The sequence below is a fragment of the Diabrotica virgifera genome, chromosome 1, assembly GCF_917563875.1.
Source record: "Diabrotica virgifera virgifera chromosome 1, PGI_DIABVI_V3a".
In the NCBI taxonomy this organism is placed as follows: domain Eukaryota; kingdom Metazoa; phylum Arthropoda; class Insecta; order Coleoptera; family Chrysomelidae; genus Diabrotica; species Diabrotica virgifera.
In genome coordinates, this window is record NC_065443.1 from 13,270,513 (window position 1) to 13,297,322 (window position 26,810).

The following is a 26,810-nucleotide window of genomic DNA, read 5'->3' on the forward strand; positions in this document are numbered from 1 at the left end:
AAGTTTATTTTTCAAATGTTTGTCCCCTTATTTCTTTCCGCCAAAAAATAGCGCTTTCTTGCCAGTTATAGGGTATTCGACTATAAGTTATTTAATAGAACTGTGTGGCTTTTACTCTTATAAGTTATTAATGTGACTCAAATTAGACTTCATACTAACATACTTTATTTTCAATCTAAATAATTTTTTGTACCAAAACTATTTTTTATTATATAAATTAACTTTTTTAGTCATAATTGGCGCATTTGCTTGTCTTTGTATATTTCTATGAGTTACATAAGTAAAAAATAGTTTGGTTCAAATGGTGAGACATGCTTTGATTACAAAAAAAATTAGAAAGCGATGTTATGTTCAAATTACTTACAAATGTTTGTTTTGCCTGTTCGGGGGAGCATGGAAAAATATTTATAATTAATATGAAAAATTCAAGCATTAGCGAATAAAAATTAACAACAATATTAGCGCATGTATACAAAAATTTTGTATACAAAAAGTGCTTTATTATGTTAATATTTAAATAATGTAGCAATTAACAAGTTTCAATTCAGCTCTATCAAAAGCTTCTGACCAATTCGTTGGAGCATCAACCTTTTTTTTAAGTGTCATATTTTTTTAAGGTTGTTGGCAATCTTCATGAGCACTCTTAACTTTGTAGCAACTGCTCTCAAAAATTGTTTTTTGAGGTGCAATTATACAATACTCTTAGTTTTCAGTCAGCCAAGATATACACCTTGAAGATCACTATTAATTTATGCTTATTGTTAATTCTTTAATAGTTATTCTACTCTTTTGGGTTTATAAAAGACTCCGGAATACACATTCTATCGATTTGGAAGTTGCAAGCCTGAGATAATCTATTTTGTATGACGAAGTGACCCTTAAGCCAGATGTGCCTGACGTACAATAAATTGTACACCATAAACATGTTTTGACTTGTACGTATGTGCACATTCTTTGTCTTGGTAACAGTTTAAATACTTTCAGTAAATCTTAACCAACCATAATAGTATGGTATAACTAGACCCAAACCCAGACATCCAAAGTGAAAGTTATCGTCCAGCACCAAATTGTTCTATATGGTCCACATAATGTTCAGAAAAAAGTCACACCATTTTGAGCGTCGGGTTTGGGAGGGAGAGGGGGGAGAAATCGGTATATTCGTAGTTTTCTAGGTTTTTCGTCAATATTTCTAAAACCATGCGGTTTAGCATAAACAACCTTCTATACAAAAATGTTCTACATTAAATTTGAAATAAAAAAGGCCCTATGCATAATCCTTCTAAAATGAACGGTTCCAAAGTTACGGCGGTAGTATAATATAATTGGTCCAAAAAAAGAGATAACCCAGACATCCAAAGTAAAAGTTTTCCTTCAACACCAAATTGTTCTATATGGTCTACATATTGTTCAGTAAAAAGTTACACCATTTTAAGCGTCCGGTTTGGGGGGGAGATGGGGGAAAAGTCGGTAAATTAGTAGGTTTTTTTACGTTTTTCGTCAATATTTCTAAAACTATACATTAGCGTAAACAATGTTCTATACGAAAATATTCTACATAGAATTTAAAACAAAAAAGGTCCTATACATAATTTATATAAAATCAACGGTTTCAGACTTACGAAGGGGGAAAAGTGGAGGTTTTCGATACTTTTTATATTCTTTGGGCAATTTATAGAAATTTTCTCTAACAGGATTGTGTTTTGTAAATAAAATTTTGCTATTTCAGTAGCCGATGGTATGTTAGTCATAAGCCTTTGAAGATACGTCAACCTCACCACCCAAAATCATCATTAATTGCCCAAATAATATAAAAAGTATCGAAAACCTCCATGTTTCACCCTCCGTAACTCTGGAACGGTTGATTTTATAACAATTATGTATAGGATCTTTTTTGTTTTAAATTTTATGTAGAACACTTTTGTATAGAACATTGTTTGCGCTTAAGCATAGTTTTAGAAATATTGACGAAAAACTTAAAAAACTACTAATTTACCGACTTCTCCCCTATCACCCCCCAAACCTTACGCTCAAAATGGTGTTACTTTTTACTAAACAATATGTGGACCATATAGAACAATTTGGTGTTGAAGGAAAACTTTTACTTTGGATGTCTGGGTTAGGCCTTTTTTGGACCAATTATACTATACTACCTCCGTAACTTTAAAACCGTTCATTTTAGAAGGATTATGAATAGGGCCTTTTTTATTTCAAATTTAATGTAGAACATTTTTGTATAGAAGGTTGTTCGTGCTAAACAGCATAGTTTTAGAAATATTGACGAAAAACCTAAAAAACTACGAATTTACCGATTTCTCCCCCCTCTCCCCCCCCCCCAAACCCGACGCTTAAAATGATGTGACTTTTTTCTGAACATGGATGTCTGGGTTATGCCATTATTTGGATCAATTTTATCATACTATAAGGTGTAGTTGTGAATTGCTTACTTTGTGATATCTGGCGATAATTTTGTAATAAAGATTAAAGTTTTATAATACGACTGAATTTGGAAAACGATTTGCTAAATAATTAAATTTTTGTTATATTTATACAGAAAATATATATATTTTTGTACATACCGGTAGAGAACACGTATATATTTCTATTTAGATTTAGAAATTGATTAAATTATTATTCTACAATATGCGTTGGGCTATTTCATTTTAGTGTACAAAATATTGTACGCCAGGAAAATACCATACTATTTATTATTAGCGGTTTTTCACTGGAGGATGCGCTGGGTATGTTGGAGAATCATGAAAATTTAGTAGCAATTGTAGACAGTGGCGTAACAAAATTTGTCGGGGCCCCCCGCAGAATTGGAAATGGGGCCCCCTTGAAAAATTACTAAATGCGACATGTGTCACAAAAACTTATATGTGTTATAGCCCAGTAAATGAACGGGAAATACGGCGATATCGTGTAATTTTCAATGTCACCACCGAAGTGGTCCAGTCAATACTACTTTTCGAGTTATTTACGAGTGAAAATGTTCAACATTGTTCAACAAAAAACCATGTTTTCAGGCGGGTTTTCGCATATAACCCAAAAAGAAAGTACCTATTCGTAAGTAAGTAGCAATAATGTAGCTTATACAAAAATGAAGTCTATCGACCAAGTAAATGCAAATTTGTAGCTCATGAAGAATTGTTCTTATTTGTCAAATTCCAAATCGAATATTTCAACATGAAATACCCAAAAAATGGAGCACTTTTAGCGGACTCATTAAAATTTTTTAGCGTTTAAAATGAGTTTTAGGTATTTTTACTTTTTATAAAAATTTCTATTATCAAAACTAAGCGAGTTAGGTACGCTCAAAATACAGTTAAAGTCTTTTTTGGTAAACAAAAATTGTGAAAATCTCGCCCTATTTAGCACCTCAAAAACCGCTTTAAAAATTACTTAACTTTTTTTTAAATGACCTGTCAGTTTCACCGGTTCAAAGTGCCTATTTTTGGATGGGTTTTATTTAAAAGGGCTCTAACGAATAACTAATTACGAGTGTATGCAAATTGTGAACAGCCATATCTTAACAATTTTTGTTTTCCAGAAAAACAAAATAAAACTAAAATATTTATAAAAGAGCAAAACCTACATTTCTTTACTCTCTGGGATTTTTCGTATCACTAATACAGGGCGGTCCAAGACCGATTTTCGGGGGGGGGGGTATGAACTTTTTTTTATGATATGTGCATAGCTTAGGTTACCTCACACTTTACCTCGTTCAGCACAACCTTCACTACCGTTCACCACAAAGATAAAAACATTTTTTCTCGTAGGAAGCGAGATATGTGTTTAAAACAAAAACATTTGTACTGCAAATTTTAAATTTATATTATTGTAAATTCTCGAGGGGAGGTTCTCTGAGCCCCCCTTGAACTTTGAGCGTAACTCGCTTAGTTTTGATGCTAGAAGCTTGCTATAAATCGCTTAGTTTTGATGCTAGAAGCTTGCTATAAAATGTGATGAAAATGCTATAAAAATAGAAATAAAGCTCATTTTTAAACATTAAAAAAAGTTTCAATGAGTTTTCCCCGATAAGTGATTCGTTTGTTGGTTATTTCACGTTGAAATATTCGATTTGAAATTGAACGAATATTTCCTTTTACCGTGTCGATAGACTTCATGAATAGGTACACCATTTTTTTTTGTTTTTTATAAGCTACATTTTTGCTAAAAATATTTTTTCGATAATTTTTCGATAATATTTAATTCGATGAAATACTTATTTTTTGAGTTATTTGCGAAAAACCGCCTGAATACGTGGTTTTTTGTTGAAAAATAAACATTTGTACTCGCAAGTCACTTAAAAAGAATTGACTCAGATAAAGAAGCTCTATAGAACAAAAGCTGCTCATAATTAGTCAATTTATCCATTTCCGGACTTATTTTAAACGTATATTTTTCACACCCGAGCGCAGGGTGACTTTCACCCCCCAAGTAAAAGCAACCAACGGCACAACTCCAACTTTGAAGTGGAGGATAAGTAGAATCTAAATCCAAATTGCCTGGCAAATACGTCGTGACGCTGATAATTACACTCCAAAACAGTCATTTACTGGACTATTAGTGTATTCATGCACTGTTTAGGACAACTTATATTTTTCATCTTTATTGGTAGAATAAAATAGAAAGAACATTAATAAACGACTACATTATTACATAGTATTATTCTATGAGATGAACAATTTTCTCCGTGCACTACTATCAGCGAATATATCTACAATTTTATTAATACATACAATACATACTTACATACGATACATTGTATCTAACTGATGGGCAACTTCATTTTCAATACTGTAGTTAATTCATTATACATTTTCAATAATATAACAATAACACATTTTTACATATATATTTATTAGACGACAAGATGGGGCCTCTGACATATTGGGGCCCCCCCGCAAGCTTCATGCTGCGGGGGCCTCTGTTACGCCCCTGATTGTAGACAGTATTGCTTTGGAGTCTCCAGTAAATGCATGTGATGTCCTAACAGACAAAGACTGATGATAGAGATATAAAGGCAATGGATAATAATTTACCTGGCTCGCAATTATAACCTCGTTCTCAAATATATGTGCAAAATAATGACGAAGGCATATTGTTACCCGATTCTCAATAAAACATCCCATTCACAGAGCTGAGAGATAAATGGGCAGGTAAAGGATCAAAGAAAAAATATATATCACTAGGTAAAAGAAAACATGCAGAGAGGTCAATGTATTGGTGAAAAAGGAACTTCCAAAATATGATTCTAAGCGTTCCGCTGAATGTTTTTCACTTTTCGTTGGTAAGTAACTTATACTAAAGCTTATACCGTCAGCAACTAATCGATATGCTTCACAGAAGGATCGCCAACAAGAAGTTCGGGAGTATGAGGTCAAAGCTTTTCTGGGAACTCTACTATTGAGTGGATATGTCAACATTCCTTGGAGGAGAATGTGTTGGAAACGTGAAAGGGATCCTAGAAATCGACTTAAAGCTGTGACAGATGCCCTTACTTACAAAATTGGATCAGTTATAATTTAAAAGACGCTAATTTAGATTAGGTCGTCTATCTGCCAAAGAAAACTACTAAATTTGCTAGGATCGACTAGAACATTTGGTAATTCCACAGGAAAAAAGAACTAGATAGTATGATTTGTGGCATAATATTTCATAAGTAACGTATGCTCAAATTTCAAATGTTTTGTTTTATACTATACCCAAACCTAATAGTAGGTTATATGCCTGGTGTGCCATATTTTGTACAGCATTTTTTTTACTTATTTTACATAAATACTTTGTTTTAACGACAAATATGTTTTTGTTACCTTACATAACACGTAAATAGGGAACTTGCATAAATTTTTAAATATTAAAATAATATTAAAAAACATAAGCTAACGTGATCTTAAAACGCTTGCATGCAAAAAAAAAAACGAAATATTTTTAACCCATACGTTTATTATGAGGCTTTGAAAATGCTATGAAATTCAAATTTCTTAGGAGGCGCTTGAACGTCATTCTATTGGTCTGACGTCACGGACAACGAGTAAGCGGGCTACGAGTCGACAAAAACGCGATTAGAGTATTACGAGAATTGTATATTACATTTTAATCGTATTTAATTGGAAATTACCAGGTAGTATTTGTATTCTTGTATAGTTCTACAATCAGTTTATTTAGTTTCAAAGTGAAATTTATAAATCTTTAGAAATTGCTATTTTCTAAAGGGTTTAAAACGCATAACTATTACCCACGAGGGTTTTTCAAAACAAAGCGATTAGGTTATTCTGGGGATTATATAGTACATTTTAATAGTCTTTAATTGAAATGCTAAGGATAAGTTTAATTTAATTGAATTAACTTGGGGATTAAAAATACAAAATCTTAACTATTTACTAATTAATGGAACAGATTTTGCAAATATTCTCGAAGCATTTCTTTCGCTTATGGCGAAATCATCTCCAAGAGACATAAATGTGTGTCCTGTTCTTATCTTTTTTAGAGTTAAAAATAGATGCATTGTTTGTGTTTTACAATATTTTTTGATTGTTTGTATGCAATCGAAGTCTGTATTAAAACTTCATCACTGTACAATTCAAAGACAAACTTTTAAATTGTTTTGCTTCCTCTTCTTTCGAATCTTCATCACAAGATACGGAATCACTTTAATTGTACCAATAGTCATCACTACCACTATATTCACTATTATCTTAAAATACAGAACTTCCTGATTCACTTTTTGTATCTTCAAATGTTTCAAGTCTTTTATAGGTGAAGTTCCTGCATCCTTATTATGTATTTTAAATGGCGACAACCCAACTGTAACACTACTTTGAAATTTACACTGAATACTTTTATTGAGATACCGTTTTTGAGGTAAAGCTGGTTGGTTTAATTCAGTTTCTGATTGAACTAAGTTTGTGAAATTAGGACCACACTGTCTCTTGTCATCATTGTCCTCTAGAACAGACTTTGGTGTAGAAGAGGCATCTTCAAGAAGCTGTCGTTTAACCCTTTTAAGGGCTGCTTTCCTCACAGGCTAAGAAAAAGCTTGTTTTCTTTCTGGTTGACATCAAATATGTGCGGGACAACACCTGACTTAATAATTTTGGGACCACCCATAATCTTGAATTATATATATGTAGTTATCCATGTCTTGTTCCAACTGCAACCAATAAACAAGTTTAAGTAGGCACATTTCATGAAACGACAACTAATGTTTTTTCTTGAAATAGAAAATATAGGTACCTAATTAGATAAATACTCACATATTTAAATGATCCTCACAGACATAAAGACCTTTGCTACTTTGTGAAATATCCTTTTTATCTCGCCAGCATGCCTTTAGCCATTTTAATCGACATTTTGGTTCTACTGGTAGAGTAAAAAAATGTTTGTTGGATGTTCTGACAGTTGTGCTTTGGCATTATGGCACTATATATAGTACTTATATTGCGCAGATTTGTTTTCAATTTTGATAAAGTATATTATACACTAAATACAATAATATAAATACCGAGCAAACAACACAGTTATTCGATACGCACAACTAACAATGGCAAAATGCATTCAATGCAATAGCTCACCGAACGGGCGAACGAGAACAGTGGTTGGTGACGTCAGACCCCAGCTCGCGCTCTTGAAGTTGTTTGAAACGGAAATTTTGGGCGCGGAACTATTATCAGTTGTTGTACGTACACTATTCATTGTTAAGACGTAATATTTTGAATATAACATTTTTCAACATAAATTAACAATTTTATGCAAAAATATTTTTATGTGCAAGTTCCCTATTTGAAGAAAAATATTAAAAAATATTTTAAGGTAAGTTTTAGGCATATCTGGGTTAAATAAGGGATCATCATTACTCAGTCTATACTCAGTAGGACAGTGCAAACACTCCTGAACACGGCGCAGTAGCCTTTACGTGAATTTTGACTCCGCCTTCGCGCAGCTCCATGGTCAGGACTGTTTGCACTATCTCTACTAGCACCTTTCTAAGAGATTCATTAAATAAGGGATCTCCCTGTTTCATGGAATGATCCCTTGTTTATGTTATTTCACACTTCGACCAATAGCACACCGCTGAGAATATTAATGAAAATCTTAGAAAGATGGTAATACTATACGTCTACTGTTAACTATAGGCCTCTTAAAATGGTTCCTTATATTGAAAAATCATCAGGTAGTGTCAAAAACGACCCAGAAAGCGAATGACATGATCATTAAGTCATTTACTTTGGATGACAGAAAACTTTAGAGATAAAAAAGAGATAAAAAACAGGTATTTTTTAAAGTTGAGATAAAGTTAATGTGTTCAAAGCTGCACAGTGTCAAATATCTTCCGAAAATCTGTGAAAATTAGTAATAAGGCTTGATATTTGCTAGAGGTTCCTCAAACATGACCGTCAAGGATTGCAAATTGCGGCTTGTTTCATATCCTGTACAAAATCCAGCTTGTTCTCAAAGCCAGTATAAATGGTGTAATTTTTTTCATATTTTTTTAACCTTATTGACATTTCTATTATTGATATTATACAATCTACTTCTACATCATTGTCATAAGTTATTTGTATTATAACAAACGCATCTCATATTAATTTTAGACAAAAAATATGTTAAGTATAACGCTACCTTGGAATATTTTTTTAACCTTATTGATATTTGTATTATTGATATTATAGAATCTACTTCTACATCATTGTCATAAGTTATTTGTATTATAACAAACGCATCTCATATTAATTTTAGACAAAAAATGTGTTAAGTATAACGCTACCTTGGAAGAAGACTGTCATATCTCAAAAAAAGTAAAAAATGGACTATGTTAGTGAACAAATTTAAAACATTTTATATTTTTTGTGTGATAACATCATAAAGTTAATTTGAGAATATGGTCGTCAGTAGGCAGAAGTGTCCTTATTGTTATTCAAAAAGTTGATTCGACATTTTGCACAATGTCGCTCATATTATCTTAGTTGCTTTCCAGGTGCTAAAGTGGACGTACTTAGCACCTAAGATAATACAATACTTTCTGTGAAGAATAATGTATTATTTTGAGTTGTGTCAGTCTTGTAAAGAAGTTATGTTATGTTTAAAATGAGTTGTATTATTCTTTTGAGTTATGTCAGTATTTTAGAAAATTATTAGAATTTTTTGAATTTTTAAACCCAACTATTATATACAAATTATTGCGACTTACGATGTTGAAAAAATAAATCCAGTTGAAATTATTTCAGATACAAAAATGTCTCAAGCATTTAGAGGTAAACCCATGCTAAAGTTGACTTCTGCCACAAAAATGAATAGGGTGTATTATGGACAGTTAAAGAAAGATTTTTTAAATGAACAGAAGTATTTTTAACGATAATTTACGGCAGAATAACAGAATTTTTTAGTTTTTACAATACACAGTCTTTGTTCTTATTTTTGTGATAAATATACATTTCTAAAAAATCAAGCAGAACAGTTTTAATAAAGAAATGAATTATTTATCTCATATCCAAACATCTAATTATTAATCCTAGAACTTTTTTTAAGAAGAACGTCCCAACTTAAAAATTTTATCGCCTAAAATAGGATTAAGAAAGTATGGAATTGACTATAGCCGTTTACAGGCTACTACATACCAAAGGCAAAATGTTAGCCTGTTCGCAGTTATAGGTAAAGTTTTATAACCTTTTTCAAACTCATTGATTATTTAAATTGTCATTTCTGAAACTTGTAACATTTTCATATATGACAGTTTTCTTCCAAGGTAGCGATAAATACTTCATACAAATATAATTATTATTTCAATATTATAGCACCAATAAAATACTAATCGTGCCAAATGAGCCTTTGTAAAAATATTTTGAAACATTTTACTTGAATTTTTAATAATTAACTGTATTCTCTAAAATATTCTCCCTAAATATTATAAAAAAAACTTTCCTACCTGAAAAGCAGAATATCGTCCACCCTTTTTAGGGCGATTGTAAGAAGGTAAATACCTTCGGATTGGATCCAACTCGTTGATATGTAACAATCCACCAGTTAACAGCTGGGACAGTATAAACATGGACTGGTTCCAAAGGAATAAGCCACCGTCTGTGTGCGCTCTTCTAACTGTTGAATTTGGGATAGCTCTTTCTGAGTCGATGTTTTCTTTGCATACATAGTAGTATTTGGGGATTACAGGATCTTTAATAATATAAAAGAGATTAATAACAACAGAACTTTTTTGTATGGTAATATGTATATAATAGACCGATCAAATAAAATTACACTACATGTAAATCAAAATGTAATTCCGTACAGGTTGGAATAAATTTTTTATCAAAGTTTAGGTCTTGACAAAAGATATTTTCAAGAAAGTATACGATTCATATGAGGGGATCATTGTTTAAATAATTAAAAATGGGTAATTTTTTGCACAAAATTTACTTTTTTACCTGCTGCGGTAATTCGTGTTTTTATTAAGAATTTTACAATTTTTTTCTACAAAGATGAATAAACAGTCTTTTATATGAGACTTACTAAATTAAATTTGACCCGTAATTTATTTAATTAATTTTAAATCAAATTTGAAAACCAAATTTCCAAAAAAAATATTATTTGCATTATAAATAAGCACTATAAAATATTTTTCTTCACAGAAAGAGTTACGCTATAATATCACTATAAATTGACAAAAAAATTGGTCGATAAATATTGAGTAGTTTATGAGATATTTAATTTGTTTTAAAAAATTACCATTTTTTCAATTGCAAAAACGCGGTTGTTGCCGATAGAGTATACAAGTTTTTAAGGTCTCATTTATTTTGCTTTTATGTATATTTTCGATAAATGTATTGACAAATCAAAATTTCAATTAGACACCCTTCCAAAATGGCGTTTGAAAATTGGTGTAATTTGTTTAAAACTTATTTATTTTTTAATAACATCGCCGGGATTAAAAATCTTGAAATTATTTTTCGATATTCGTATTCTTGGTAATTTTTGACATATCCACAAAAGCATAAAAATTTTCTAGAGGCATTTTTAGCCGGGATAGCTTTTCCCAGTTTAATTTTCATAATTTGTTGATTTATCAATATTGCATTTAAAAGTATGTACGTGACTACATCTATTAACCTTACTATTTAACAATGTCATTAATACACTTAATCAAACTTGTAGAATATTTTAAAAAATGATGATTTTCGTAGCACTTTAAATGAAAACTTTTTGTCTGAAAATTGGCGGAGGAGTAGTTTCCAATATCTCTGTTAATAATGGGCCAATTTCAATGTTTTTTTTTTAATTTGGGGTAGCATATAAAAATAATAGCATCTGCATCACCCTTTTTACCATAAATAATCAATAATTAGTTATAAACAATTTTTTTTCTCTAGTATTGTGATCGTGATGTTTTCTCTAGATTTTGTTATATGTGAAACAAAACTTGGCACCAAAGATAATCACAAAAGAGTATTAAAACAAATTTTTATTTTAAAAATTTAACAAAATAGAAAATTTTTCTTAAAGAATCATAAAAACTTTTTTCTTTGTACAAATCATTGGCAAAATCTCGCAAAGATAATGTGAATACAAAATAATATAATATATAAAAAAATGGAGGACAACCTCTATATAAATATATGCATATAAGTGAATAAAAATTAACAAATACATACACAATTTTTAGTGCATTACCTGTTAAAAAGATTATAAAATTAAATGTAAAATACATGTTGTTCTGAAGCTATTTTCTTGTGGCATTTTTATAATCAAGTATATTCAAATGGGAAATAAGCCACAATTTTACCTAAAAATGATTTTATTAACAAATCCACGAGGAAAAATTTCCTGTAGTTGGCTGTATACCATTACAAAAACATAAAATCCTTTATAAAAGGTATATTTGTTAAAATCCCTATACAGGGATTGATGTAGCCCTGTATAGGGATTTTAACAAATATACCTTTTATAAAGGATTTTATGATTTTATTAACGTTTCGACGCCCAAGTCGGGTGTCGTTGTCAAAATACAAAATAATACTAAATAAACAAAAATGTTGTTGCTTAGTAAAAAATTCTTCTAATAATTTATTTATTCTGACTCATTTATATCGGCAATTCAGACACGTGTTATACATTTTAAAGTAGACGACTTTAAAATGATATTGCCAATATTGATGAGTTGCGTTCCTGGGACGACTTTACTAAAATATAGTTCATTCGATTACATGAAATCAATCCCAACTCAAGAATATCCGTCACAAAAAATATCATAGCATGTGATCTGTCTTTAAAAAGACAACCAAATGCAACGGTGGCACTGAAATTCTCGCGTTAGAGATTCCATAGTAAATCACGAGGGAAAACCAGGAAAACCTCGTGAAACGTCAAGACCATTAGACGTTAGAGTAAATGAACATCAGTCTTATATAAAAAATAGAGAATTTGATAGATCTCAAATATGTCAACACGCATGGGATAATGAACATAGAGTTCAGTGGAGAGATTCAAGTATAGTCCTAAAAGAAGCAGATAGTAAAAAGAGAAAAATCAAAGAAGCGGCTCTAATTATGCTAAATGAAACCAATTGTGTCGCAAATTCCTCGGTAGAATGCAGTAGGATGTGGTTACCCATATTAAAGGAGGAAGTCAATAGAAAGAAAATACCACAATTAGTAAATCAGTAACATATCGAATTAGTACATATTTAGTATTTTAGTATTAATTAAAATTTAAAATATCAAGTCAGAATTTGGTATTATTTTTGAGAGTAAACTAAATGTAAACCCAAATACTTAAGATGTCGGGATAGTATCACGAGGTTTTTCCTGGTTTTCCCTCGAGATTTACTATGGAATCTCTAACGCGAGAATTTCAGTGCCACTGTTGCATTTGGTTGTCTTTTTAAAGACAGATCACATGCTATGATTTTTTGTGGCGGATATTCTTGAGTTGGGATTGATTTCATGTAATCGAATGAGCTATCTTTTAGTAAAGTCGTCCCAGGAACGCAACTCATCAATATTGGCAATATCATTTTAAAGTCGTCTACTTTACAATGTATAATACGTGTCTGAATTGCCGATATAAATGAGTCAGATTAAATAAATTATTAGAAGAATTTTTTACTAAGCAACAACATTTTTGTTTACTTAGTATTATTTTGTATTTTGACAACGACACCCGACTTGGGCGTCGAAACGTTAATAAAATCATTTTTAGGTAAAATTGTGGCTTATTTCCCATTTGAATATACTTGATTGTAAAATACATATCCAGTGAGCACGTAAACGTTGGAATTAATTCATTTTCTCGAGAATGGACAATTTTGGAAAAAAAATCCCGAAACAGGTAAATTTTTATTTTTAAACTACGACTTTTTGGCATATATATCATACTAGTGACGTCACCCATATGGGCGTGATGACGTCATTGATGATTTTTTTAAATGAGAATGGGGTTCGTGTGATAGTTCATTTGAAAGGTAATTCAATCCTCTATTCAGTAGTATAACCATTAACATAAATATAATATTTATACAGGGTGTCCAAAAAAATTTTTTGCATTAAATTTATTGACATAAAAAGAAGAATGTATGTAATTTATTTAATTCAAAATACATTTTACTGCTCTCAGAAAACAGAAAAAAATATTTATTTGAAAAATAATCATCGCTTTTCGCTTAAATTAAATGTTCAAACTGTCAAGAGGTAGGTCGGTGGCTGCATAAGTATTAAATTTAAGCAAAAAACATTATTTATTTGTTAAATAAACATTCTTTCTGTTTTCTGAGAGCAGTAAGATGTATTTTGAATTAAATAAATTACATACATTCCTCTTTTTATATCAATAAATTAATTTAATTCAATTTTTTTGAAAACCCTGTATAAATAATTATGTTAATTTTTATACTACTGAATAGAGATGTAAATTACCTTTCAAATGAGTCATCACACGACACCTATTCTCATTTAAAAAAATCATCGATGACGTCATCACGCACAGATGGGTGACGTCACTAGTATGATATATATGCCAAAAAGCCGCAATTTAAAGAGAAAAATTGATCTAATTCGGGATTTTTTCCAAAATCGTTCATTCTCGAGAAAATGAATTTATTCCAACCTTTAAGTGCTCACTGTATACTTTAATATTGTACAAAGCAAAAAGTCTTTAACAAATTTTTAATGCTAATTCAGTATTATTTGTTACCTTTTTAAAAAAAAATCTTTTGTGTCAATTTTTATTTATCACATCTAGAGAAAAAAAATTGAAAAAATTGACGAATATTTATTGTTAAAAATGTCATTTAGATGTTACTATTTTTATAAGTTACCATAAACTAAAAAAAAACATTGAAATTGGTCCATTATTAACACAAGATATTGCAAAGTACTACTGCACCACTATTATTCATGCAAACAGTTTTCAGTTAAGGTCGCTACGAAAATCATTATTTTTTTAAATATTCTAAAATTTTAATTCTATGTATAAATGACATTGTTAAGTAGTAGGGTTGATAGATGTACTCACGAACTTTAAATTATTAATATTAATAAATAAACAAATTATGAATTTTTAAACTTGGAAAAGCTATCTCGGCAAAAACTGGATCTAGAATTTTTTTTCTTTTGTAAGTGTGTCAAAAACTACCAGAAACACGAATATCGAAAAAAAAATTCAAAATTTTTAATCCCGGTGATGTTATTAAAAAAACAAGTTTTAAACAAATTACACCAATTTTCAAACGCCATTTTGAAGGGGTCTCTAATTAAAATTTGTCAATACATTTATCGAAAACATACACTAAAGCAAAAAAAATGAGACCTTAAAAACTTGTATACTCTGTCGGCAACAACCGCGTTTTTGCAATTGAAAAAATGCTAATTTTTTATAAACAAATCATATCTCTCATAAACTACTTAATATTTATCAAACAATTTTTTTGTCAATTTATAGTGATATCATAGCGCAACTTTTTTTGCCAAACAAAATATTTTATAGTGCTTATTTATATTGCAAAAAATATTTTTTTTTTTTTGGAAATTTGTTTTTCAATTTTGATTTAAAATTATTTAAATAAATTACGGGTCAAAGTTAATTTAGTAAGCCTCATATAAAAGACTGTTTATTCATCTTTGCAGAAAAAAATTGTAATATCCTTAATAAAAACAAGAATGGCCAAAATAGTTAAAAAAGTAAATTTTGTGCAAAAATTACCAATTTTTAATTATTTAAACAATGATCCCCTCATATGAATCATATACTTTCTTGAAAATATATTTTGTCTTGACCTGAACTTTAATAAAAAATTTATTCCAACCTGTACGGAATTACATTTTGATTTGATTTTATTTTATCGGGCTATAATACCTCCATGATGGTCGAGCATAATCCTTTCTTTCAATAAATCTTGATACTCTTGTATTTGGTCGGGAAGAGTTTTAAATACTCCATCTATTATCATGAAAATATAAAATAATGGCCATTCACATTCTATATTTTCAAAGTTCTTTATTTCTCCTTTTTCATAATACCTGCAACAAATTTGACAAAAAGCTTTGTACACAGATTTTCTCATTAAAATAGAACCCTCATTAATATTACAACTAGTATCCTTACCTATTATTAGGGTTTTCAACTTCAGTCCTAAAACCATCTCTAATATATCTTTTAAATCCGTATTGTCCTTTTAAACTTTTAACAACATTCTTCTTGGTTTCTTGATACAACATTTCTTCGTGAGTTGAAAAGGCTGGAAAAGATATGGTCGGAAGAAGAGAAGCATCCACATCCTTAAATCAATACAATTAAATTCATAAATGCAAATATTAGACGAAAATAATTACTTTTGAGCATGACTCTCTTGGTAACAATGTCTCAAAAATGCTTCTGTTTCTATTATGAGCATCAATATCAACGTAAACGACACTCCAAGAAGCTCCCTTTTCCCCAAATAAATTACAACCATTTATAGCTTCCAGAGCTGATTTGGCTAGACCAATGGAACTGGCATGAATCTCTGGAGTTCCATCATTGTACTTGCTTCCTCTTTCCCACATACCAAAATCAGGTGTTCTGTAAGCTCTCTCCACATAGTACACCAAGTTTTGGACAAAAGCAACTTCATCCTAAAACAAAAATTATACTCTCAATCTACAGGTGATTGATTAGTGGGGTAAAGCTCAATAGATCCGATATAGTAATAGATAACAATAAAAGTTAATAACAAAAATTTTAGCCATCTTTGAGTTTCACATTACAAAATTAGTTAGAATGTTACAGGGTGTTCGATAACACAGTGGCAGACCAAACTTATGTTTTTTAAATGGAACACCCTATATTTTATTTTATATTCGAAATCCTGTTAACTTCATCACAAAAATATAAAGGTTTGTTATGTTATACAAATTGGAATACAGGGGTTTTGAGGTATGAACTATTTAATGAAAATATTTTGGTTTATTTACTACTTCCGGTTATACCGGAAGTTGATTGTAACTTCGTTTTTTCAAATGGGACACCCTGTATATTTTTACATTTTTGGATTCTCCTCGATGTCTTCTTTCTTAAAATATAGGTTTTGTAATATTATACAGGGTAGTTTAAAAGATAATTACGGTTTTTTATAAGTTTTGTAGCAAACTTCACACCCTGTAGAATTGTACTGATTTGATATCAAAAACTTCATTTATGTTAAAGTGATTTTTAGTATAGTCTATTATTATTAAAAATTATTAATATAGCGAAATGTTTAATTTTAGTATACAGTATACCCTGTATTTTAGTATTGTAGTAAAATGATATTTTATAGTACTTTTTTATTTCTTAAGCATTCCCTATACCTAACTGCTTTAATTTGTAAGTTATTTGTAGTTCTTTAAGCCTAACAATAATTGCAACAAAAATTACGTGAAATTTTATTAGGTTTGGCGTGAAAATATTCAATCACAAATAATTTTTCTAAAATAAACATATATTAATCAACTTATCGCAACTGACCCTTAATTTATTAATACTGGTTGATATATGAAAATACCTACGTAGTTAAGATTGTTGGTGTGTTTAATATTAATAAAAACACAATATTCTATCTAGTTGGCTATGACTGACACTAAATATGCTTTGCTTAAGGCTTAAACATTCTACCATTTTTGAAGTTCCAGTTGTTTGCTACCATTGTTAATATAAATTTTTCTAATGAGGAACTGATTCAAATGTTTTTTTTGTTCTAGGAGAGTATAACAAATAAAAATGTGCTACTAGCAATAACAGTTTATCATCAGCAGTTCCATGATAGATGACAACCAAAAAGAGAAACTTTTCAAAATTTACTAGAGCGGTTTCAACGAACTGGAAATTTAGATTACGAGAAATCTGATCGAAGAAAAATTATTTTAAATGATTAAAATGAATTAAATGTTAGTGTCACTGAGAATCTGCATATTAGTATGAACCTTCTCGTAATCTAAGTGTCTAGTACGTCGAAACCACTCTAGTAAACTTTGAAAAGTTTCTCTTCTAAACTTTGAAAAGTATTCTTCTTGGCTGTCGTCTATCAGGGAGTTGCAGATGATAAATTCTTACTGCTAGTAGTACATTTTTGTTGTACTGACTCTCCTAGAACAAAAACTTTACTAATCAGTTCCCCATTACAAAAATTTATATTAGTAATGGTAACAAAGCAACTGGAACTATAAAAATAATATACATAATGTCTAATCTTTAATCAAGTTTAGTGTCCAAGCCATAGCCAACTGGGTAGAATATGGTTTGTTTTTATTAATATTTTATGCACCAACAATCTTAACAACGTAGGCAATTTGGTATCTCATCCAATATTAATAAATTAAGGATCATTCTAGATTAACATGTACTTATTTTCAAAAAAATATTTATGATTGAATATTTTCACGGCAAACCTAATAAAATTTCACGTAATTTTTGTTGAAATTAATGTTTGGCATAAAGAACTACGAATACCTTACAAATTAAAGCAGTTAGGTATAGGGAATGCCTAGGAAATAAAAAAGTACTATAAAATATCACTTCATTACAATACTAAAATACAGAGTGTTCCATTTAAGAAAACTCAGATAATACTCATTCCGAGTTTCGACCAACCCTGTATATTAAAATTAAACATTTCGCTATATTCATAATTTTTAATAATAATAGACTATATTAAAAATCACTTTAACATAAGTGGAGTTTTTGATATCAAATCAGTACAATTCTACAGGGTGTGAAGTTTGCTACAAAATTTATAAAAAACCGAGATTATCTCTTAAACTACCCTGTATAATATTACAAAACCTCATATTTTAAGAAAGAAGACATCAAGCAGAATCCAAAAATGTAAAAATATACAGGGTGTCCCATTTGAAAAAACGAAGTTACTATCAACTTCCGGTATAACCGGAAGTAGTAAAAAGCCCAAAATATTTTCATTAAATAGTTCATACCTCAAAACCCCTGTCTTTCAATTTTTATGATTCTCTTACCTTTAGTTCTCGAGATATTTCTAATAGGCCCTTTATCTACCTCACCCTATATACTTCAGCGAGTCTTTGATAATTTGAATAATATTTACACTACACCCTATTTTATAACCCAAACTAAAATGTTTTACAAACTTTCAGGTAGTAGGTAGGATATAAATTTTAACAATAGGCCAAGATGTCTCAAAGATCTTCATTTGAATATTTCTCACCATAGTAAAATTCTGAGAAACTATAATAATTTTATTGTATTTGTTAAAAGCCAAGATTACGGTGTTTTGACTACTACCTAAATATTAATGGCAAAACATCGATTAGGTATCCCTACTATGAATGCAAATGTTTTATAACAGTTTAGAAGAGCTAATTTGTTAGCAGAAAAAGCTGACAAGCTTATTTTTCTTAGGTATAGTATTAGGATGTTTGATTTCGAATATTAACTAACAGATCCAGTAATCAGAAATACCTACTTACTTACTTTGATGTTTTTTAATGTTATTTATTTTTACTATCGCTTATATTACCAAATAATGTATAAATGTTTGATATTTTTATCTTATAATTTCATATTTTTGTTTATCACTCATCACTTAATAAAAATATAATGCACATTATTTAAATTATTAACATTTAATATATTTTTAGTCACCATTCGGCTTCGGCTTCGGCCGAAGGTATCCTACAGGCCAAACTTGGGCATCAGCTTCGGCCAAAAAAAATCACATTCGGTCGGTCTCTAGTTTATTAATGCCATATTTTTTACGTATTGTCAAAATTTTCAAGAATGATTGATATTGCTAATTTTCTTTATATCAAATACAGGGTGAGTCAAAACGCAAGTACATTATTTTCTCAGTAATTTTAAACGGAACACCCTGTATTTTATGTCACTATTGAAAATAACCATTACTGTACTTTAATTTTTAGATAACATTCCCTATGTCTAAATTTATTAGTTTTCGAGATATTTTCATTTTTCAATGGACCAGTAGCGTGGCCACCCAAATCACCAGAATTTAATAAACTGGACTGATTTTTTTGGGGTTACATTAATAATGAAGTTTATAAAATACCTCCAACAACAAGGGATGAGATGAAAAATAGAATACAAAGTGTATTTCAATGTGTTAATTTACAAATGCTTCATACAGTAAGTAGCTCATTCGATGATCATTTTTAGGCGTGCATAAATATGTTAGGAGGTAATTTTGAACAACTTATGCTTATGTAATTAAATATTAAAAATATTTTATTAATAGTAGCTTCTAATTTTTTCAGACATGTTTTTTTTGCAAAATGTACTGACAAATTATTTTTTGTTCTTTATTTGTTACATTTACATACAAAAGCAGTGTTAACCCTTAAGTACTAACACACCGTCTCTCAGACGGCATCGTTTGTTGAAAGTGGGATATTTCCCTTCCTAGAAAAATTTGAAGGTCATCCGTTTATGACTTTTCAAGTTGGGTTGTTATTTACTAGTATTGAATTCGGCAATTTGCTGCAGGTTGTTATTCCAAAGATATTTAGACTCAAAGTGTGATTTCCGTCTAATAGACGGGGTGTTAGTGTTTGTGCCCAGTTTGTTATTAAACATAATGTGCCCCAGTTCGTCAAAAAGTTCAAATAAGGGGATAAAGACTATGAGGAAACTCTTTTGAAATGACTTGATGAGGTAGAAGACGACGTAAGCGAAGCGGGATCAATTTGTGATGAAAATGTTGCCACTGACTACCATTGCTACACTGTACAAATTTTAGTGCCTGTCAGTTTTTTTTGTTTTAATATTTTTTAATTTTTTTTTTATTTTCATGTTTATTACTCTTTGTTTAACTCGATTATAAATTTTTATCAAGATTCTTTAATTTGTTTCATTTTTATCCCACTTTTTTTCAGGAATAAAAAGTCACACAAACAATCCTTCCATTCTTGTTATAATGTTTGGTATTTTAATAAATACAGAAAAACTAGATAAATTACTGTGTTTTTCGGATAAGTAATACTTTCAGTAAGTCATCGACATATTTTTTTGCATTATAATATTTAACAAAAGAAAAATAACCAGTAAAATGTGAAACCCGTCTGTCAGGCGGTTAGTTAGTGTTTGCGCCATTGATTTAAGATGTTAGTACTTAAGGGTTAAATTGTCTTCACAAAATGTTGTATTTTGTGTCTGTGTGTTTTTTTGTAAAATTTATTACTAATTTTCTTTCTTTATTTGTTACATTTACCTAAAAAGTAGTTTTTAATTGTTTCAAAAATGTTGCATGTTGTGGTTATGTTTTTTTTTTGTAAAATGTATTACTAATAAATTATTTTTATTTCTTTATTTGCTACATTGTTACATTCATTACCGAATTGATAATCAGTAATCGTCAATTGTCAATTCAGTCATGGCTTACTTAAAATTTAGATAAATTTAGAGACCTAAAATAATTTGGTCTGAAAAATAAAAATATCTCGAAAACTAATAAATTTGGGCAATGTTATATAAAAATTAAAGTATGGTAATGTTACTTTTCAATAATGATATAAAATACAGGGTGTTCCATTTAACATTACTGAGAAAATAACGGACTTCCGTTTTGACTCACCCTGTATTTGAGATAAAGAAAATTAGCAATATCAATCATTCTTGAAAATTTTGACAATACGTAAAAAAATATGGCATTAATAAACCATTGCTGTTGTGCTTATTTTTATTTATACAGGGAGTTGAACTTGTTACGATTTTCATACAAAATTGGTTATAACTTTGTAAATACCATGTATAACATAACAAACCTTTATATTTTTGTGATGGAGATGTTAACAGGATTTCGAATATAAAATAAAATATAGGGTGTTCCATTTAAAAAAACATAAGTTTGGTCTGCCACTGTGTTATCGAACACCCTGTAACATTCTAACTAATTTTGTAATGTGAAGCTCAAAGTTGGCTACAATTTTTGTTATTAACATTATGGCTATCTATTACTATAGCGGATCTATTGAGCTTTACGCCAATAATCAATCACCCTGTATTTGCTTTTCTCTTATAAAGAAAACTACTAGAGAACGTTGGAAATTTTGAGTGCTGTGTTACCTGTGTATAAATTATTTGCAGGCCTGATGTAATCATCTGCACAAGAAAGAGCAAATATAGAGAAATTACGTCTATCTGAAGGTGGTTGTACTCATTATCACCAAACACTTCATTCCCGGTGGTCAAATGAAATTTGACATGCAAGGCATGAGCACTACATTGGTTCTTCTTGAACAGCTCAATTTTTCTCGCCTGCTTCACCCAGCACTCCAAAATCCCCCTCATGCATTTCACTGTAGATTGTCCAAGTTCGTATGATTTTCCTCTATCATCATCAATGCGTCTAAAAACAAAAAGAAGAAATTGACACCTAAAACTGCTTCAAATTCAGTAAAAATATTACCTGTAAGCTTGATACAAGCCCCATACCGCAGCTGCACAATATATACTGTCTCTAACACTTCCTACTTCGGCATCAGACGAAAACACAGGAAAGAGTCCTGTAATTGGACTTTGAAACCTCAGCAACTGACGTTTAACTAAAACGATATACAGATAGGATCACACAATACAGTACATAAAAGAATAAATGTGGCAGTATAAGCAATACAATCAAAATATTCTGATTTACAAACCCATGCCATAGTAAATATCCAATTGACGAACAGTATCTTCATAGTTTGAGACTTTAAGAAATTGATAATGATTGTAATCTTCAGTGCTATTTTGTCGTTTTAATCTAAAAATACAGATATTTCCTTATACTTAAGTATGTTTACTATCAAAAGGTATTATGGTATCACAACTTATTTTCAAACTTACGGTTTCTCTCGAAGACCCATATTTAGATCCTTACGATATTTCAGAAATATAGTTCACTCACAATTACTTAATTAAATAGTATTCATTTAAAATAAATTGTCTATTTACGTTTTACTATTTAAGGAATGTTCTTATTCGACCTTTAGAACCAAAATATAACTACATAGCCCTTAAATACAAGGCTACCCTAAACGAGGAGGTTAACGTCACCTAACGTCACTGTCAAAGGTTAGGCATTCCAAATCACGTGATATAATATGGCTGCTGGATGGCGAAACTGTCATCCATAGGCGTATCCAATGTTTAAACCACTTCATATTTAATTTGCTATCACAATTTCACAAATTTCGCTACACAATTAACAAAAAAACAAAACCAAACAGGATATTCTTTACAAATTTGTCAATATTCAAGGTAAACATTAGATACGCCATGACCACCCCCCTTAACTATGTCTATGGCCATGTCAGTTTAGCCATCCACCGGCCACCACTGACAGTTCATTGGAATCCCTAATTTGACAGTGAGGTGATAATATTTGTTAGATTTGTTATAGTCCTTTGAAGAATTATTTTTAGATATAATAAATATTGTTATTGTCTTTTAGATTTTGTTAGTATCTTATTTTTCCAAAATTTAAACGATTTTAACAAGAAATTCTATATATTTTGAGATGCTCGAAGCGTCATCTGTTTGATTTCACTTTATATACTTGATAAAGATGCAGATTCCTATTTTTCTCCTGGAGAAATTCTATTTTACTTCTTTTTCCATAGCTTTAAATTTTTGGGTAAAATTCAGTTATTTAGTTTAGCGCGCAAAATTCAACCTTCGTTTACAAAATTTACATTTTATTGAACATTATCATTCCATTATTTTGTAGATTCTTGTTTAAATGTCAATTAATTAGCGCCATCTTCCGTCTCCAGTTTTAAGAACCAAAAAATGTCACATTCGTTTTGGTTTTGAGGTTCATACTCATACGCATGTTATTTACTATGTTGTGTATTTGTCACACATTTGTCAGTGGCAAGAAGAAATTACACCTTTTATGGAGAATGAACTGATTTTTAATAATGTCAGAGGTGTTTCTGTGTGCGCAATTAAGTAAATAAAGTACAGCTGTTGTGGTGAAAAGACATTGAAATATTTATTAAAATGACTGGAAGTTTGACAGTGGTTTAGACTAGTGTTTTTAATGAAAATACCTTAATTGATGCTTACAGTAGAAATAGGTGAGCTGTAATTTGTTTTTAATCAAAAAGTATAAAATAATGAGGACCCGATACAATATCTAAGCAACTTTTATTCATGGAAATGAGTTAATAGGTGGATTAAACAATCTAGGCAAATACATACATGTTTTGTATACAAATACAGCAAAAGAGGCTTGTTTTGTTTATGTTTCTATTATTCCCTAATTTTAATGTGCATTGTCTTTTTAAAAAACATATTTGAACTATAATTTTATTACTAAAAAAGTGGGGCACACAATGCAAAATGAATAGATTCCTTTATTTTTATTAATTTATATTGTTTTTATCATTGTTAATTATGTAATGTGTTTTATTTTACATTATATTTAAATATTTTGTGGGGTTGCCGATTGGCCGATTCTAAATAAATATATAAGTGTGTATACTATTAGAACTTTTGTTTTTCTTGTTTTTAGATTTGTTCACGGCCTTCTCTTGGTTTCAGGTTCACCATGAGTTCTAGGGAGAAAGAATATGGAATATTTATAAAAAATGATTTGCTTAAAGACCTGCCTAAAGGGCTACAACCAAGAACTGTCCTTCTTGGCCAAATTGTCATTATAGATGGAAGAATAGGTGACCGAATGCTAGCTATAAGGTTCTTGAAAGACTTTGATAATTGGGAAACAATAACCTATTCATGTTGTGAAGACAACATCGTGAGAATCAGTGAGAAGTTATGCCCTTTTATTGCTTCTGTGAGTTCGCCACAAGAAAGAGTGAAATTAGCCAAAAATAGGAATCTCTGCGAAGCACTACAAAGAGTCTGTACTGATATGGTAGTTGGTTTTACTGATTTCAATGACATTCAACTAGGGAAAGTGAAGTTCATAGGGTTGGTGAAGGGAATTGGCTATGGCTATGGGATTGAGTTACATGTAAGTACAAAAATATAGTTTATATACCTACATAAGGGAAACCCGCAAGTACCTGATATCCTAAAGTTTATTTATTAAATGTATTTGTTCAATTTGTCTCTGTAAAAATAGTAGAGGATTTAGATATTTTTAGGGATTAGCCCACATAGACACATATTTAGGTATTGACTTGACACATTGCTGTGAAACACAAATGTTGTGTCTCATATTGTTGATAACAGCCACGTGACACACTGTAGTTGTCTCAAAAGCATAGAAATGGGAGACTCGTTGCCGTAAGCACCCACTTTTTTTAACATTATGGCAGCCAACATGTTAAGAATCCTTTATCTAAAAAAAATAGTATACAGTGGAATTTGCTCATAGCGTCATTGAAGGGTCCAGTAAAAAAATGACGCTATATCAGGGTGACGTTATACAAGAGATAGAAAAAAATTATTTATTTATTTATACGGGCAAGCCCAATTCGGTAATACATTAATAAGATATTGATAATTATGAGATTAAAAGAATGAGAATAGAATGAGAATGAGAATAAAAATGAGATTTTAACGAGGCAAAATTTTATTACAGTCAGCATTATTGCTGCATTTAGGAAAAAGAATTAAGAAATAAAACCTATTATGTATATAAAATTACATTTTATGACAAAGTTTTCTAATGCTGAAAAAAGCCAATTATTTTCTTATGCACAATCCTTTCCGAAAAATAAAGTTTGCAAACCGGAAACGCATTGCATTTTATTCTTCGTAAAATAAAAAAATGTCAACCTACTGTAAAATTTTATGACGCTATAGACGAGGGTTACTTATTTTTAGCCGATAAAACCGGGTTTTTAATAATATGTTATCAAATAGGTTTTGGCCGGACCTATTAAAAATTGACGTTACAACTGAGATGACATAACTACTGAGGCCGTAATATCCAAGTTCCACTGTATTTCACATTTTATTGTGTGACTTTTATGGTATACAGTGGAACCTGCTTAATTCGAACTTCCATAATTCGAAATCTTCTTTAATTCAAATTTTTATTCTGGTCCCTAGCATTTCCTATATAAGTAATGGTGAAAAGTTGTGAATAATTCGAATTATATTTTGGATAATTCGAACTTTTCTGCTATCTTTTCTGAATATCTTAGAATCTTTTGTCATTACTGAGAAGCTAAATTCTAAAAATCAGCTAAAAGGATCTCTTTGGAAAAAAATAAAGTCGCTCTTTTTTATAGCTTGCAAATGTTGTAATTGGTATTTTTGGCCAAATTTTGTTAACCCATTTTTTTTAGGTTGACAAAACTCGGGCAAGAATGGGAACAAAAACATCTCCAAGCAATAAAAATAATCAACTACTGTTTTTTGCTGATCAACTACTGATATTTATCATTTGCAGATGTTTTTGTAGGTAATCCTTGTTTTTGTTGATTTATTTTTTAATTCGAATTTTTGGATAATTCGAATTTTTTTTAAAGGTCCCCTGAGATTCGAATTATACAAGTTTCACTGTATAAGGTTCTACATTTTTTTGGCTTAATAAATGCACTCTTCAATTAAGCAAAAAATATTTTTTTTATTAATTTTCAACATTTTATAAATTCAAAATTTCGGATTTCCTATGACTATCCCAAAATTGAGTACAACCATGATTTTGTACCAAAGTACCAAAATCTGAAACATACAGTCGGAAAATGAAAGAATACCCATGAACGATCACAACTTATTTTGTGATGGCCAGCAAATAGGGCTTTTTCACAGTCATTTGTTTCGAGCTTCTGTAATGTGTCACATAATATTAATATATCTACATCGTACGTTATTGGTATTACCAATGACACAAACCGAAGACATATGACGTAGATATATTAATATTATGTGACATATGACAGGAGCTCAAAACAAATGACTGTGAATAAAAGCCCTATACAAAATAAGTGATTGATGTGATCGTTCATGGGTATTCTTTCATTTTTCCGACTGTACAATTTATGAAGATTTCTATTTAGTAGGTATACTACCTATATTAGTAACTTTAGTATGAACTGAAAAAACAAGTTCTATAAAGAAATGAGTGAATGACAGCAGTTTAAAGACAACATTTTTGAATTTTTGTTTTTTTGCAGTTTGACAGCTGAAAATAGTAGAAAAAAATTGAAATTATACTTTATTTTAGTTCATACAAGACTCAAATGTTTGACAAATACTTGGTTAAAATTTTGGAAGGATCTCTTAAAGAGTTTGTAAGAAATAGTGGTTGCTGTACCTATGTACTTATGTAAAAAAGTGTTCTCCAAATTACTTGATCAACATGAAATATAAAGAAAACTAATTTTCGTGGAAAACTCATAGAACCTTTTTTGTGGTGT

The 26,810-nt window shown here is 30.1% G+C and overlaps 2 protein-coding genes across 3 annotated transcripts in view; one reads left to right on the forward strand and one right to left on the reverse strand.

Annotated features, from left to right (window-relative positions):
• The window catches only part of LOC114324536 (probable phosphorylase b kinase regulatory subunit beta), a 44,382-nt gene extending 21,837 nt beyond the window's left edge, over positions 1-22,545 (reverse strand). The window contains exons 1-9 of one of the 2 annotated variants that reach the window (XM_028272427.2): positions 22,318-22,545; positions 22,131-22,234; positions 21,899-22,034; positions 21,556-21,838; positions 15,819-16,100; positions 15,592-15,764; positions 15,343-15,506; positions 9,926-10,170; positions 365-379 (exon numbers count right to left, since the gene is read on the reverse strand). In XM_028272427.2, the coding sequence (XP_028128228.1) occupies positions 365-379; positions 9,926-10,170; positions 15,343-15,506; positions 15,592-15,764; positions 15,819-16,100; positions 21,556-21,838; positions 21,899-22,034; positions 22,131-22,234; positions 22,318-22,337 (1,422 nt within the window). In that variant the 5' untranslated portion in view covers positions 22,338-22,545. The remainder of the gene's footprint in view (positions 1-364; positions 380-9,925; positions 10,171-15,342; positions 15,507-15,591; positions 15,765-15,818; positions 16,101-21,555; positions 21,839-21,898; positions 22,035-22,130; positions 22,235-22,317) is intronic. The other variant, XM_028272497.2, reaches the window with a different exon arrangement.
• A 748-nt stretch (positions 22,546-23,293) lies between these two features.
• Positions 23,294-26,810, forward strand: part of LOC114324701 (ubiquitin carboxyl-terminal hydrolase CYLD) — a 62,330-nt gene continuing 58,813 nt past the window's right edge. The window contains exons 1-2 of the mRNA XM_028272569.2: positions 23,294-23,552; positions 24,019-24,451. Of these exons, the coding sequence (XP_028128370.1) occupies positions 24,026-24,451 (426 nt within the window). The 5' untranslated portion in view covers positions 23,294-23,552; positions 24,019-24,025. The remainder of the gene's footprint in view (positions 23,553-24,018; positions 24,452-26,810) is intronic.